The following is a 16147-nucleotide window of genomic DNA, read 5'->3' as shown; positions in this document are numbered from 1 at the left end:
ACTTTAGTGATGTTTCAAGTCAATTCACATCTCACTTTGTACATCATTCAGGTGACTCAATTTAAAAAAGCAACTGAACAGGAACAGGAAATGGCTCTAGCCCTGAGATCTAAGTGATAATGTGACATTCAAACATGTCTTGGCTCAGAAATACTTTACAAAAGAAACAGCTCAATTATGATGTTAAGAACAAATTCTAATTAAAGCAAATTGGCAAATTTGGTAAATTGCAGCTGTGCATTCTTGGAAGACACTTTTCTACACTGTAAGAGGTTTTACTCCACCAGGCAGACTGATGAGGTGGCTGTGAAATCAGACGGTGAACCTCTGAGCATTAAGCCGGGTAAAGGCACGTCAGCCCTCTTTGAACATCACCCTGTTGCCATGGAGACGGGCAACCAACTCCACTGTCTGAGAACTGGACACAGATGAGAGGAGTGGACACACAGAGAAAGCTTTAGACAGGCAGTCTTCAAGACGGGAAGCAAAACAAACAGGAGGTAAAGGGTGTAGAGGAGGAAAGAGAAAATGAACAAATGTGTACAATAACAGAGAAAGAGAACAAATGCAGATACTCTTTTAAAGAACAAGAGTCACTAAATAGGTACTATATTAAAAGTATAATTAGAATATGTGAATCAATTGCTATTGTCTTCATTATCTACCAAAGCTAACACAATGTGAGATTTTGTGTTTAGGCCTCCATACATTATATCACATTATATACTGTGTTATGAAAATGATCCACACATCCAGTTTGAGCTTGTACAATAAGTTAGATACAGTTCTGTATAATACATTTCAATCAAGTTAAATAAAGTACACATTTAATCAAAGCAGATCCACTGATGTTTTTATTCTGAAGCACCCGGCTTGTCTGGGGCAGAGAGTGTTTGTGTAGTTTCTATGAACTTGAAACCTACATCCTGTTGTAACGCCTCTGCAAACTGTCAAACAACAGCTGACAGTTAGCTGGTAGCAACTAGCAGAAAGTTAGCAGAACCATTAAAGCTCAGCTTGGCCATTTGTGACACTTGAGTGAATCGATTTTTTGTCCCACCCCTCACACACTTCCACAAAACACCCAACTGGAATATGCATGATATCACATGACAATAATTCACTGGCCAGCACAGGCATTAAAATCCCAAAAGAAGGAATATCTTTTGGAAGAATGGCGTTTGGAATCGCCCACTGAGTGCTAGCAAGCCCATGCAGGAAAGTAACACACACACACACACACACACACACACAAAGACCCATTCATGACAATTAATGTAAGTAAAGAGAGAGCAGAGAACAGGAGATCCATTGTGTTTAATTCACAGTCGATACCAGCGTTTGTTCTGCTGATCAATGAATGTCTCTCTGCCACATATAAACCTCACACATGTTCTCCTGCTCTATAGAATACTAATACACTTCCACACAAACACACCACCACCTGTTAATGATCTGTATGTCAAAACTCTGCAAGGAAATGTTACACTGTTTATACACTCGTAAAAAAAGACAAAAGAAAGAAAAGAAGAATTTTGTTTGTCTGAGATGAGGGATAGAGGATGAGTGAGGGGGGGGTGACGAAATGGTAGATAAGTCGAACAAGAGAGGAGAAAAGATTACAAAGCAGCGAAGGGAGTTTAACACATCTGAGAAGAACTATTTTTCAGGCCTTCGCCGAAAGTCAGTATAAACCACAAGCCACCGATCTGTCACCCATTCCTCATGACGATACCTCTGCTAAAAGTCTCGTAGTTACTGTGAACCACAGAGCGTCATGACCGTGCACTGACACCACACACTCTGAGCCTGAAAAACAATTTGCTACAGGCTGATAGTTGGTAAACACAGCAAGTAGATGACATAAGTAAGATCTAACTAAGAGCACACGCTACAGCATCCACGCGGTCGCTTCTCTCTCACCCTGCTGAAAGTCAATTGAAACTCAGTTGTTTGATCATACACAGGTTTGACTGCCTGCTTCTGTGACTGTTTATAGTATGACTAAAGGGCATCTGCTGTGGCAGTGGTTTTGTATGACTTGATTGTGGTGATGTGCATCCGTCCCTGGTTGTGAATTAGTGAATGTGACCTCGCTGATACCCCCAGTTTGTCTTTTGCAGCTTTTCAAATAACTCTGTGTCACTAAAGTTGCAGGACAAGCTGAAAAAGGGCAGAAATGCCTAGAGGTGGGAGACGATGAGAACGCAGTGATTAGGAGGTTTAACAAGCAGGGACAGAACAAGCCTCAGGGGACCAGGTGATGTTTGACACCTCCAACTGATACTTGATGTATAACACGACTGCACAGCTGGAATCACACAAGAGGATGAGATCCCTCATGAGTGAAGCTTGTGTAAAAATCCAGAAACTACTCTAACAGCGATTTATTTCTAAGACATGGTCAAAATCTGACAGAACAAATTTCTCAGATAAAACATGGTTTCAAAACAAAATGAAACTGTAAGTTTAAGAACTGGACTAAACTAGAGTTAAAAAAACAATTGGACAATTAACTGTAAAACATAAAAATAAACAGTTGTGTGATAAATATCTGCACTCAGTTTCTCAAATTATATTGGTTTTGTATATATATCTTTGTTTTATATTCTTGATTGATCAAAACAAGCAATCTGAAGAAGTCATTTTGAGCTCTGGGATTTTGTGATTGACTTCTTGATTTATCACTTACTCCTGGCAACTTTGAGATCATCTGATTAATCAACAATAAGGGCGAGCCTGATCCTCTGCATGAGAACAATACAAAATAGTTTTGATTTTGAGAAATCACTCGATAAACTTTAACTCAAGGCACTCAAGTTAAAAAATCCTAAACATAAATGTACAAACTAAACTGTTTATCAGATTTTTCTTCTTTTTAAATTTATGTCACATAAATAAAGTACATTTTAAGGGTTTTAAATATTTACGAAGAGCTGACAACTGGGCAAGAAACATGCACGCTAATATATGAAATTGTGTTAAAAGCAAAAAAAAATAAAAATCATCAGACCACATTTGTGAGAGTATTTCCATTCAGTGTGCAGCTGCATGATTCCAGCTGAGCTTCATATTGCTGCTGTTGCTTGTTTAAATTTGTGGCATGTTTTGATTTGGATTCTGCAGGAGAAGAAAGCATTTATCTCTGAATGGGAAAACAAGGTTTGATGGCAGACAATAGCAGACAAAGAATGAGCATGAGGACAGGTGGGCATGTGGAGATGTGGCCTGAGGGAAAGAGACGGGGTCATCTACCACCCCCCCCCCCCCCCCCCCGATTTCCAATATTTCCCAACATCCCTCTCTTGAAATGAACAAGGTTAGTGAACATTTTCAGACAGGCCCGCGAGGAGGTTATGTTCTCCAAAGACAAACACAGCCTCTGTCTTTATCACCCACAAAAATCCTGCAGAGGACTGGCCTCAAGGCTTGGCATCAGTTTCAGCTCAACTCGTAGCTTATATCCCAGGAGACACTACTGTCTTCTGTCTAAAACGAGTCTTCCATCATAACACTACATAACATTTCACGCCTTCCAGCCCTTCACTTCCACTGCCTGTTTTTTAACTACTGATCTATCTCTCAATTCATCTGAGGAGAGAAAAACAGACTACAGGCTCCCTCGGTCTGGGTTGAAGCCTTGCAGTCTAAACGTTGGTGCTTCTGTCTGCCCATCTGTTCCTGCACAAGTTGATGCTTCCAGGCATATGCACATCATCAGCACCATTACACAGAGCTGAAGACGAATAGGGAGGGTTTAATCAGTCAATCAATTAATCAGCATCTAATTGTAATTAATCCCACAGGCTGAGCACCAGCTGCAGAACAGAGCTAATGCTGAGTTTTCACACAACCCCCTCTACCACCAGGGGACAGACATCAAACTCACAGAGAGTTGTACCGCACGTTATAGTAGCCTGTTACTGCAAATGAGTCCCAAAACAGTAATAATCACACATCATGTTTACCATATAACATCCCTCAGTGTGATTGACCTCACAGGCTGCCACTCTGCTTCAGCATGAGTTACTGTTTAACAGGAATTGTGATAAAGTGCAAAGACAGACCACCTATTTAGGATATGGATGGAACTATGCAAAAAGCTGCCGATATGCAAAAAAGTTTACAAACAGTTCTTTCTCCCATGTGGTCAAGTGACTAATAACTGTTTCTGCACATGACAGCGGAGTCAATGTCTAATGATCATGCAGCAATAAACACACAATCTTGGAGTAATACCAGATAGATAAAGAAAGATGGGTGGAAACGATATGCAAACGGATCACATTAGCTTTTAAAAAGATAATAAAAGACTTTGCAGGCAGCAGAAATTTGCAGAAAGTCAGCTAAGACAGTCACCTGTGTCTTTAGTGATGAAAGCAGCTGCAGCATGGAGATGGGAAGACACACACACATGGTTTCAAAGACTCACAATTAGGCTTCTGTGTTTTCAGCTTACCTTGGAGTACTGTCTACGAAGACTGAAGCGCTGCACCATCCTTACAGACTGAGTGACAGACCCCCAGCCGGACCCCCTGTTCTACTCGTCTCTACTCAGATCCCTCCACGGTACACACCGCTCACATAATCCACACACTCACATATACACACACACTCACACACACACTGAAGGCACACACACTACCCTCCTCTCCAAACAACCATGTACACACACATTTCTAGTCCATGCTGCTTTCGTCTACTGTACAAACACAAATGAGGGATCGAAAAAAAAAAGGCGGTGAGAGCGAGCAGAGATAAAGACAGCTCAGCTGTGTTGCCCTCTACTCATATTCACAGCGATCCCCTGAGCTCTGTCGCTTACTCCCACAGACACAGTCAGTCACACAAGATGCTCACACCACATGGCTGTTGCACGCGCGCAGACAGAGACACACAAACACACACACACACACACACTTAGAGTAGACAAAAAGGAGGTTTAACAGTCACACAGATACACACCCCTCCATATCCTGATAACATTCACACACAGACAGTAATCAGCTCTAACTCATCTAGGACGAGCCAAGGTTGCCTCCTGCTTCCTGTCAGTGAGCCGAAGGGCGGTGTGAGGTGGAGGAGGGGGAGATGGGAGAGGAGGAGGGACCAGCTGACTGTCTATACAAACTCTCTCCAGGGACAGAGGGAGGGGGGCAGAGAGGGAAAGAGAGAGAGAGAGAGAAAGAAGAAGAAGAAAAAAAAGCAAGGGGTGTGCAGGAAAGAAAAGAGAAAAGAAAAACAAAAAGGAAACAAAAGAAAGAAAAAGAAGGAAGGAAGCAATGAAGGAAAGAAAGAAAGAAAGAAAGAAAGAAAGAAAGGAAGGAAGAAAGAAAGAAAGAAAGAAAGGAAGAAAGAGGGTGATGATGATATGACAGAAGAGTTGATCATCACTCCTGCCAAACTAAAATTCAGACAATACAATCCTCAACCTACACTAGGATGCTACACACCTCCAAGGTCAATCTCACTGTTACTATGGCAACAAAAGGTGGGAGTAGTTCTAGACATGCAAGTTTCGGTGTAACCACGGTGACTGCCTGGATGACCTGCTGTGCTGCTGTTCAGCGTCAGGGTTGTGGTGTTAGCTACAGATGAGAGAGGCCGGTTTGAATCTCTGCTGGGGTCGAGACCACAGAGAGGTGGATGGTCTGTCACAGCAGCAGCAGCACTGATGGAGCTCAGATGTTTGGCTCTGCTGCGTCATCACAGGTGGGATCAGGACTGAGGACACTTAGATTTATGGTTGAAGAAATGTGCAATGACTATATTACATGTAGATCACAGGTTAAAGCAGCAGCCTCTGGTCTGGACTTACTGCCCACAGATGAGACAAACTGATTCAAGAGAGTCCACGGCTTTTTTCATTAACCCAAGGATCAGCTCGTCCACTGCAAACATGAGCTCACAATGCAAACACAACCTCCACATGAACCAAGCCCAGTTGCAAGTTCGCTGATCTGATGGTGACCTCTGGTGGCAGAAAGATCAAACTGCAGCAGGAATACCAAACCTGCAGGACTATATGATATGATAGGACTATACACTGCTCTTAATGATCTGTAAATTTAATACATCGAGGTTCTATAAAGAAGTTATATGGCAATAAAATCTTATTTCAAACAGACTACGTACTTCATACAATCAAGGAAAATACAAAAATAAGAATCATGAAAGCACAACGATGTGTACTGCAGTATTTGCCTTTCTAAGAGTGATTTACTTTTAAAGGAGAGTTTCACAGTTTTTCCAATCTGTCAGGTGCTCATATGTTCATTCCTTTCATTAATTCTGGCCATGAACATACACCCGTCTGCATTGGCAAATGAATTAATTTGGGTAAAAATCCTGAAAAAGTGTTCAGATGGAGTAAATATCTTAGTTTCAGTAGAAAATGTGTGCTTTTCTATTAACTTTGTGTCCCAGTGGTCCTGCGATGAACTGCAGTGAAGGGACGGTAACACAAAGACTAACTCTGGTGGCTATTGACCTGATTTTTGGATGCAGCCTCATTAAGTCCAGAGAATGAATGTGCTTAATGAAGACGGATTGAATTTTATATCTCATCACTTCCACTGGAAGCGTGTTAGACAGGGATCTCTGAATGACTGAGGGAATGATTACAGCAACTAAACCAGTTTCAGTGTTGGTATAAGCACCTGACTATTGTTTCAAAACATCCAAACCTGTGAACTCATCCTTTACTTTACTGTATCTACATGTGTGTGATTGCTTGTTCTTTATCATTGTTCAGTTTGTTAGCAAGCTGCACTGTGGATCTATATCTGTCCTCAGCTTGGATTAATGGTGTTTTGGCCGTAACAACACATCTTTGCTCTTGATCAATAGTCAGTACTTAGCAAACTCAGACTGCGGTGATGACAGACAGCAGACTGCTCTCTCTGTGCTCACAGCTGAAACAGCAGGATTGTTGCATCAGCAGCAAAGTGAACCTCAGCGTTTGACTGATTGTCTTCACTTGTTCACTGACAAACAAGGCCTGACACCAGTAGAAGGGGAGACGAGGACATCAATCAGTGTGTGTGGTGATAATGTGATTCACGGCTGATGTTACTTACCCTGTCTGTCTCCTCCGTGGACTGGTACCCTGATGACAGCACAACATCACTGCCAGTGTTCCCAGGGGCAGGGCTGCTGGGTGTGGTGTCAGTGGTGGAGGAGGAGCGTGGGCGGCTGGTATGCTGCTGTGGATCAGTGGTGTTACGGCGGCGTGGGGCCTGGGGGCTGCCTCTCAGGAGAGGATCGCGGTCCCCGCTTCCTGATCCGGACCCCTTACTGCGCCGGCTCTGGAGGCTGGTCCCACGCCTCATCGTGCCTGCAGCCACTGAGCCTTGGCCAGCTGCAGAAGGAACCACAGGAGCAGAGAGGTGGTCAGAGTCAGGGCAGCAGGAACCCGAGGCATCCTCAGGGGCAGAGTGGGAGGTACCGCCTGCTGACACTACGGAGGAAGATGAGGAGGAAGACGAGGAGGTGGTGGTGGAGCGAGAGAGGGAGAGGCGTTTACGCTGCTGCTGAAACAGCTGTTTCAGTCCCTGGCCAAGAACCCCCATGCTCTCCCTGGCGTTCTGGCTCATTTTAGTGAAAGACGGGTGCTCTGACTGAGATGAGGCCCTCTTCAACCCTGGATTTTGGGATCCCACTGTGTCTCCAGGCCCTGAACTGGGACCCACCCCCTCTGGCTCCCTTTGATTATCATCCCCTTGCTGCATGTGGCCCTGTTGACCTCCAATGAACACCAGAGAGGAATTGTTCAGTTAAAATGTGTACTGATACTTCCTTCTCTATCTGTCGGACACGCAGGGGGTCACAACAGGACAACGACTGTGGAGGAGAGACTCAAATACAGTCGAGTAGAGCGGAGAACAGTGGAAGTGGAGATGGGACTGACTGAAAGAGGGTTTGATCGGCTCAGTGGTGGTCAGGGGGATGAATCCAAAGAGGGAGCATGCATCTCTGATTCAGGAACAAGTAGCCATGCTGGTCTAGTGCAAAGAGAGAGGAGATGGATTATGAGAGGCAATCATTTTGCCTGGATCCAGTGATAAACGATCACTAATTTTCACTTTCAAATGGAAGAATGTGTGAACACATTGTGATTAGACTTGAGTTTTACAGTTTGTTGACAGGGCAGCATGAATCTGCATTGAAGTGTGAATATTATCAGTTGAGGATGGTATCATATAGTCCTCTGAATCATTCAACATACAAATAGCTCGGTGTTTCAGGGAAAACCTCTGGATCCAGGTTAGCCAGCATAATATTAAGATCACAAAATGTAGCATAAATGAATTCAACACTAAGCAGGTATACATGCAGACTAAGAAAGTAAACAATAGCCTGGAGGGGGGTGCAACCAGAAAGGCCCAAGAGGGTGAAGGGAAAGGACGAGAGAGAGAAAGACAAAGTCTCCCATCATAAGAAAAAACACATACCATCAGCCCGACCCTCAGCCTCGTGTGACTCACTCTTGTGGATTACCTGAGAGGGAGCAGGACAGATGAGAGACCACAGAAATAAAAGGAAAAAGAATCATATTAAAGATTTGAAACTCCTCCTGAACACTGCTCACTGATCTAAACCTACTTTAACCATCACACATCTCACTCTGATTGCAATCAAAAATCATTTTACAATTACATTTTATTTCAACGTGAGCTGTGTACATGTTGCCGATAGAAAATGTATGATGAACATGCGTGATCCTGTGAGGCACAGCGTTGTGTGTTTGTTTGTTCCTCCAGGAGCTCATTTATCAATCCCAAACGAGCCTCTTCCTTATCCTGAGGCAGTATCAAGAGACAAGGGTTTCCACACTAAACAACACAAAGGGCAGTGACACAGACACAGACCACAGTGCACAGCCGCCTCCTGCAGCCTTACAAAGTGCCTCACTAAATCCTTGCTAAATTTCAGTCAGGGACAAAAACCCAACAAAGAGAAGACACCTGATCAAATACAAGCTGCCTTCCTCAGGAAGGAACCTCATTGGTGGAGAAGTGATCACCTCAGAGACGGACCCACAGACAGGCAGGCAGTCAGACTGAGCCTCCCCGCAGCATCAATAGCTGCTCCCATTGAGGACAGCAAAACAAGCAAGGCAAGAACATTGGGAGCCTGGGGAGACGCAGTTACATATTCAAACTATATTCCTTCAGCTGCACTGTCAGGTCACGAAGAGGAACACAAAGTTGAGCAGACAGACGTGCTCACACACACAATTTATTCCATGCAAATTAAGCTGTGACATGGCTATGAATATATCAGTTTTAAGTCCAGAGACGGACGAATGAAATAATGAGAATCAAGATACTTGCAGCACTTCACTTTCTTATAACTGTATTCTAAACACAAATAAATTTACACAGTGGCTTTTATTTTCTACTCAAACTGATCTTGAGTCTGATTTTACGGAGGCTTGAGTTCTCCTTCAGCTACATGTCATTTCATGCTTGACCTGTCCTGTCAATAAAGGTGAAATGACCGACAAATATCTTGTATAATCTTGTCTGTTCCATGAGCAGATACTGATGTGTTTGATACAGCTGCAGCGTATCAATATGATGTCAGTAAAATGTCACTGCCTGAGAGAGAGAATAAGAGAGAGGGTGAAGAAGAGGTTCACCTTTGTCACCTGGTACCTGGCTGCTGTGAGAGGTGATTTAGATATTGTGCTGTCAACCCTAAGGCCGAACCTTTCAGACTAATAACACAGCTTCCACTTGGTTGTTTCACTGATTACATCCGGGCAATAATTACTTTAATTTTAATCAAATTCCTTACAGGACTTGAAAATATATGTGTCAGGATTTTGCCTCTGCCTAGTAGAAGAGACAGTTAAGTACCTTTTAACCTCCTTGTGTTTTATTTTTGTTTGTACTTTGAGTTTATTACCTCTGAGAATGAAGTTATGGAAGTTATTAGCCGTATTACATAAAAACCACAGGATGGATTACCATGAAACTTGGAGGAAACTGGTAAAAAGATTTGAAGAACCCATTAAATTCTGATGTGGATCCAGTTTATTGTGAGATAAATTGTTTTTCAACACATCCTTGATTTCTTGGGGAATAATTCATGGATGTTGAAGAAAAGAACAGACATGTTTGCTGGGCTGATATTCATGAGTGTGTGAAACTTGGTGCAGGTAAAAAAAAAAACTTTATGATAGTATTTTCTATATGACCAAGGTGACCAGCACATCAAGTACACATACACACTTGCACGCAAGCATGTCCCCTCACACTGAGAAAGTTGATGAGCGGCAGTCACAGTGATGAGTGATTGATTATGACAGTGCACTGTCCTCTTGTTTAGGAACCGGTGAGCCGTGACGGGGGGGAAAACCTAAATTAATCCCAACCTGAAGCTCTCTACCAGCCCTCGCACACATCCCTCCCTCTGTGCCTGTAAATCCCCTCCTTCATCCACAGGCTGATCCCAGCGCTGGATTGGATGTTTTCTTGATTGCCAATGGTTTTATATTCAAACTAAATCCTCTTTCAGGAGCCTTTAGAGGACAAAGCTTTACTGTCAGACTTGGTGTGGATGCTTGTGTGAGGGCTCCCGCATCTTTGTTCAATTTAAGCAAGGCTTGTCACTCTACCTTGATGAAGTGATGATGCAAAAGAACAAACACCAGATGGGTCTTTGAATTACAAATGTCCTGTTCTGACCGAAAACTGCGTCATTGCTCAACATTGTACGAGTCCAACAACATGCGAAACCTACTTCAGCAAAAGACTGTGCATCTGCAATCTAGTATTCTTTTGATATACTTCTAAAAATCTAAGAATATATGGCAAGAGTTAATATAAAGATGTGACAGACCAAGAAATCTCAAGAGAATTATAATTTAAACTTAAAACTTAAATTTTTTTACAGATACTGATTTGAACAAAAATATAATCCTTTGGTGATCCTTTTAGAAATACATATTCCCCTCTTAACTTGCTCCTCAGATCAACCTCAGAAACATGAATGTGATTGGATGTCCCCCCCCCCATTTAATCTCATGTTAGAAAGGAAAGTGGTGGTCGGTGATAAACAGATGTCAGCCATGTCGGCTGGGGTCAGCAGCCTGTGTGAGTCAGCATGTTTCACAATAATGTCAAAGGCGAATGGCAATCAACCAACAATGGCCTCTCTGGAACCATGTCACCCTCACTCTTGCTACTCACACACACTCTCTCTCTCACACTCTCTCTCTCACACTCTCTCTCACACTCTCTCTCACACACTCTCTCTCACACTCTCTCTCTCACACTCTCTCTCTCTCTCTCACACTCTCTCACACACACACTGCTGTCACATTGTCTTTGGCCAGTTTACCAGATGAGGTGAAATGGTCTCTGGCACCAACAGAAAAGAACAACTCACACATTCACAACTTGTCATTTTGCAGACAGTAATCTGTATTTTTATTTTGGATCTGCACCATATTGCACACTCATAAATAGTAGGCCCCTAAACATGTCTGATCCACAAATTATTCTCTAAGAAATCAGTGAAAATGTTGAAAAACGCCCCATCTCACAACGATAAAGAAAGATTAACCCTCTGATCTTGATCCACACCAAAATTGGTTTCCTCCCTGACCCATATCACATCCTTCCACCAAGTTTTGTGATAATCCGCTCAGTAGTTTTTGCATGAGCCAACTGACAAACAAACAAAGATGAACTAACAAATGCAGAATAAACCTAACCTACTTGGCAGAGGCAATACATTCTGTGGGACCCCTGCAAACAAAGTGACAAAGATCAGTTCTGTAGTAATTGCATAATCCTGCAAAATAACAAACTAACACAGACAAAAAAATGACTTAATGGAGGTGATAACCAGACCACTGTTTCCTCTTAACTGCCTAAATTCTACTCTTGTGATCAAAAAAGATGCAAACACAAGTGGAGGTCAATCTGGCCGGTGCTCTTTGACACTGAAGCAGCCATGTTGTTCGTTGCTGAACATATACAGTCGGTTAATTCAAAATATGGCCATAGCTTAAACAAGCCCATGCAGTGTTTCCAGAAAGGTCTGAGAGCTGGCGTGGGATAGACCGCTCTTTGTTCCCTCTGAGCCACACACAGGCCCATCACTGCTCTTTGTGCTGCGCCTCTTTCACTGACAGACACACATCAATACGAGGGGAATTAGGCCAGAGAGTTCTGGCAGCGTTGTTTGTGTGTGAGTGCATGAATGTGAGTTTTTGTGTCAGACCGGGAGAGAAAAGGAACAAGGAAGAGAGATATAGCGAGAATTATATTGTGTGGAAATGTGTACATACATGTGGATACATTCGTATACGCGCATGTGTTCCGTTTTTGACCAATGGAAAATGGGCCATACCTCATTCAGCAGCTGCATAATGACAGCATAGGCAGGAAACAGGAACAATCGTTATTGTATTTGTGTGCGTGTGTGTGTGTGTGTGTGTGTGTGTGTGTGTGTGTGTGTGTGTGTGCAGGGTGGGGGGAGTCAGAGAATAGCACGGTTGTATCAGTCCTGACAGTGCAGGAGATGACTTCAGCATACTGCAAAAAGTGTGATAAGAGAAGACGCGACACTTTGTCGCAGTCAGGGGAATAAGTGAGAAAACGGATACAGGGGTGAAAGAGGCCAGACTGGATCAAAAGCATCTAGCTTCATGGCGTGTTTTGCCTGGCCGTGTTGGGTTCAGCCAGGCGCTCAGCTGAGATTTTGTCTGAATGAGAAGGTGAATGGCAGGTAGTTCCCTGACAGAGGCAAGCACAACGCCCTATTGTGCAAGATGAAACCCACAGGGAGGCCCTGCTGCCAAAGCTGCGCTCAGCTTTCCAAGAACAGGACAAACCAGACGACACACAATCATTTACTCATACACATGCACACGTTTAGAAAAGAAACATCTGTTTGCTCAATGACATCATAGACTTATTCACAGAAGTTAAAGAATGAAAGATTTCTGCTCGTAAAGGTGCCAGACAACACTTTTAAAAGATGACTGTTTCAAACATGGTTGTCTGTCTTATGGAATAGTTCTGATTTTAATTTATCTCTTAGGCAACAGGAGATCATCTGTAACTACTTCCCTTGTTACCTCCCCGGACTCAAACTGCTGTGAAGAACAACGAAATTCACTAGACATCGTCTGATGCTGATACCAGCATAGTCCCAGCATTTTCCATACCACTAAAAATGCTGGGTCAGCAAATCTATATACCAATACGACTGGAGGTGATTTCCAGTAGAGCAGCGTTAGACAGAGCTATAGCTAAAAAAAAAAAGGATCTCGATCACAGCAGTGATGTAAAACGTAAGGACTGTGAGTGATGGAACATTACTCTCAACGAGTCAGGTAGGGAAGCCTTGTTTAAGTGACACCTCCGCAGCTGTGCTGAACATGACAGTAAGTCTCCTCATGAATAATCCACCCCATGCATGGCACTGACACTGGTCCATGTTGACTACAACCACAACAACACAACGCTCAGTGCGGGTGTAATGTGTCCGACCTGATGTAAAGTGTATTAGGATGTTAAGTAGGACAGATGTTCTGAAAAGGGGGTTCCCACTTGTCAAGAGGAGGAATTAGATAGTGAATATAATCCATTTCAAGTCCTGCAAAGTGGGCTTCACTTATTAACCTGATAGGTGTTTAACAGCGGGCAGGATTCCGACTTGGCCAACGAGGCTCATATTCCACCCTGCTCTGGCAGCGCATCATCGGCTGTCAACAGGCTGGAAACCACCTACACACCAGCTGAAATCTCATACCAGAGATTGTGTTAAAGGCACACAGCCGTACGGAATGGGGCAGGGGAATGTGTCTCAGGGTCAACGCACACTTTGTGCGACTGAAGAGAGAAACCTGTCAGGTTATCAGGCCAGAGGGCATCTGGCTCTTTGTGGTACCTGCAGGTGAGAAGCACTTTGAGCAGGCCGACATAAATCGTCCACGTTGTCACCTATTTAAATAACTCTTTAGTCCAATCTCTGGGCTCAGGTAACTGGACACCTCTCCAGCCCATTGGAGGGGTTAGTGGAGCTCTGCACATCCAAGCTCTATTCTCGAAGCTTTTACTATGAGCGTGATATTGGGTTTCAGCACGAAGTCTGATGGTCAATGATGTCAAGAGGGAGAATATTAGAGAGGAGGGATAAAATCCCTTCTCCAGACCTCCAAACCTCCACTTCTAAAGACAGCAATCTATAGAGAAGAAGAAGATGGATGATGAAAATGAGGCTGTTTTGCACAGAAGGACATTTCTATATAACATAATATTGGTCTGGAAAACTCAGTGAGCCAGGAAACACGTTCAGCCACAACCTGCTCAGATGCCTATAAGAAAAGTGATACAGATTTTGCCTTCTGATCCTCCTGTTCATTTCAGCCATCAGACAATACCTTCTTAAAGCAGCGATGGGGGGGGGGGGGTCTAAGGTCTAAATTCAAAAGTCTATATAAAGCTACTGTGGAGCTTGAGCTCTGTGAGTTGACATGAGAAGTGAACATTCTCTAGAATTACAGTCCAAAATTCCCTTTCTGGCCTTTACAGATATGGAATAAATAATATTTCTGGCTTCTCGTATCTGTTGACATTCAGACACAGGTTACATTTGCATTCCCTCTGGCTTCATTCAAATAAGACAGGATAATAATTAATGCATGTCTTTCAACGACAGAAGGACGACATAACAGGAAGTTGTGACTCTGATTCCTTTGTCCTCAGATGCTGTTAAAATACAGAGACTGCTTTTAACCTCTTACCCTGTTTGTTGTAGATTACTGAGTAATAAATTAAAACATGTACGTAACAATGATCTTGAAATAAAATATAACGCTGTAACGCAAATGTCTGAGTTAGCTCTTCAGACATTTTCATGATCTCATTTCATCTAATTGAAAGTGTCTGAGAAATGCTTAAACAAATACAGCAGGGAAACGTCCAGAAAATCCACAGTGAGTAAGTGGGCGGGTACATTTCTAACACAAAAAACAACATGTACTGTGTCTCAGGATAGAAAGCACAGATGCAGATTTCGAATTGGAAAGACAATGAGATTTGAGAGCTTTTGACCATAAGGGCCGATGCATGTGTATAAAAACAAGTGATTTCTGCGGATGAATTTCTGCGTCATGTCCTGCCTTCTGAACGCTCTACCCAGGTGCCATCCTTCACCTACACGCTCCAGACATTTTATTGTTCTCCTGCTGCCCTGTTGACTTTTATGTAAAGTCTACCTGTAAAAACCTATGTACTCAGCAGAGATGAGAGCAACAAGCTAAACTGCAATCAGATTAACAGTGAGGGAAACACACTGAGGGAATGTTATACTAAAATGACTAACTCTGGAAGATACTGACTTAAACATAGACCTCAGTTGTGTTTTAAAGTGCCAACTCTTGCGACGGTGTGTGACCCCTGCCTCTTCTCTGCCTCTGTTTTCATACAGGAAAGGATCCAAGGGAAGCAGGCAGCTTGTTGCCACTAGAAACCACAGCCTCTATAAAGGAATTTCACCTTCATTCTGGACGAGTGGGAGTCAGTCCTACTGGAGAGAAGAAACACGATCTGTCTGCAGCAGAAGGAAATGGAAAGAAGAAAAACCTTTTGCATATATGGGATTTTTGAAGAATGATCAGTCTGTGGCATCTAAATTAAGGCACTATGACAGCAGGAAGGTGTGTGTGAGAGAGAGTGAGACAGAAAGTGCCAGAGTGAAAGGAAAAACTGTTTCCTCTCTGAGATACAGCACTTCCCCTTTAGAACAGAGCCCCATCACTGGGTGAACGATGCTCTGTTTCAACTCCACTGAGGTGAAAAAAATGATTATCTGAATCCTTTTGAATCCTTTACTGAACACTGCATCATTTGTTTGGGAAAAAGGACAAAAGAGCTTCACAAATCTTTTGTTGGTATTCAGGCTGGGTACCAAATAGAGGCTTACACAGACATAGCGGTATGGGCATGTAAACTTTTATTTTACAGAATAAGCAGAAAAGATCTGCATAATGTCGCCACAAAAACTAGAACTAAACTTTGATACTTCTAAAATGGATACTAAGAAAATATCAAATTTTGATACCCTCATCAGTCTGTGGATCAATAAGTACGTAGAATGGAAGACTAGCAAATTATTGTTAAAC

At 43.0% G+C, this 16147-nt stretch overlaps 1 protein-coding gene across 6 annotated transcripts in view; it reads right to left on the bottom strand.

Annotated features, from left to right (window-relative positions):
* tmcc1a (transmembrane and coiled-coil domain family 1a) overlaps positions 1 to 16147 on the bottom strand; it is a 42396-nt gene that overhangs the window by 23586 nt on the left and 2663 nt on the right. For 2 of the 6 annotated variants that reach the window (XM_020095850.2, XM_020095853.2), the window contains exons 3-4: positions 8454 to 8499; positions 7080 to 8003 (exon numbers count right to left, since the gene is read on the bottom strand). In XM_020095850.2, coding sequence (XP_019951409.2) covers positions 7080 to 7730 — 651 coding nt within the window. In that variant the 5' untranslated portion in view covers positions 7731 to 8003; positions 8454 to 8499. Of the gene's footprint in view, positions 1 to 4459; positions 5067 to 7079; positions 8004 to 8453; positions 8500 to 16147 lie in introns of those variants that run through there. The other 4 variants (XM_020095856.2, XM_020095855.2, XM_020095857.2 and 1 more) reach the window with 4 other exon arrangements.

Source organism: Paralichthys olivaceus, chromosome 6, assembly GCF_024713975.1.
Source record: "Paralichthys olivaceus isolate ysfri-2021 chromosome 6, ASM2471397v2, whole genome shotgun sequence".
Classification (NCBI taxonomy): Eukaryota; Metazoa; Chordata; class Actinopteri; order Pleuronectiformes; family Paralichthyidae; genus Paralichthys; species Paralichthys olivaceus.
The sequence above is the reverse complement of the archived record's forward strand: the minus strand, read 5'-3'. Positions and strand labels throughout refer to the sequence as shown.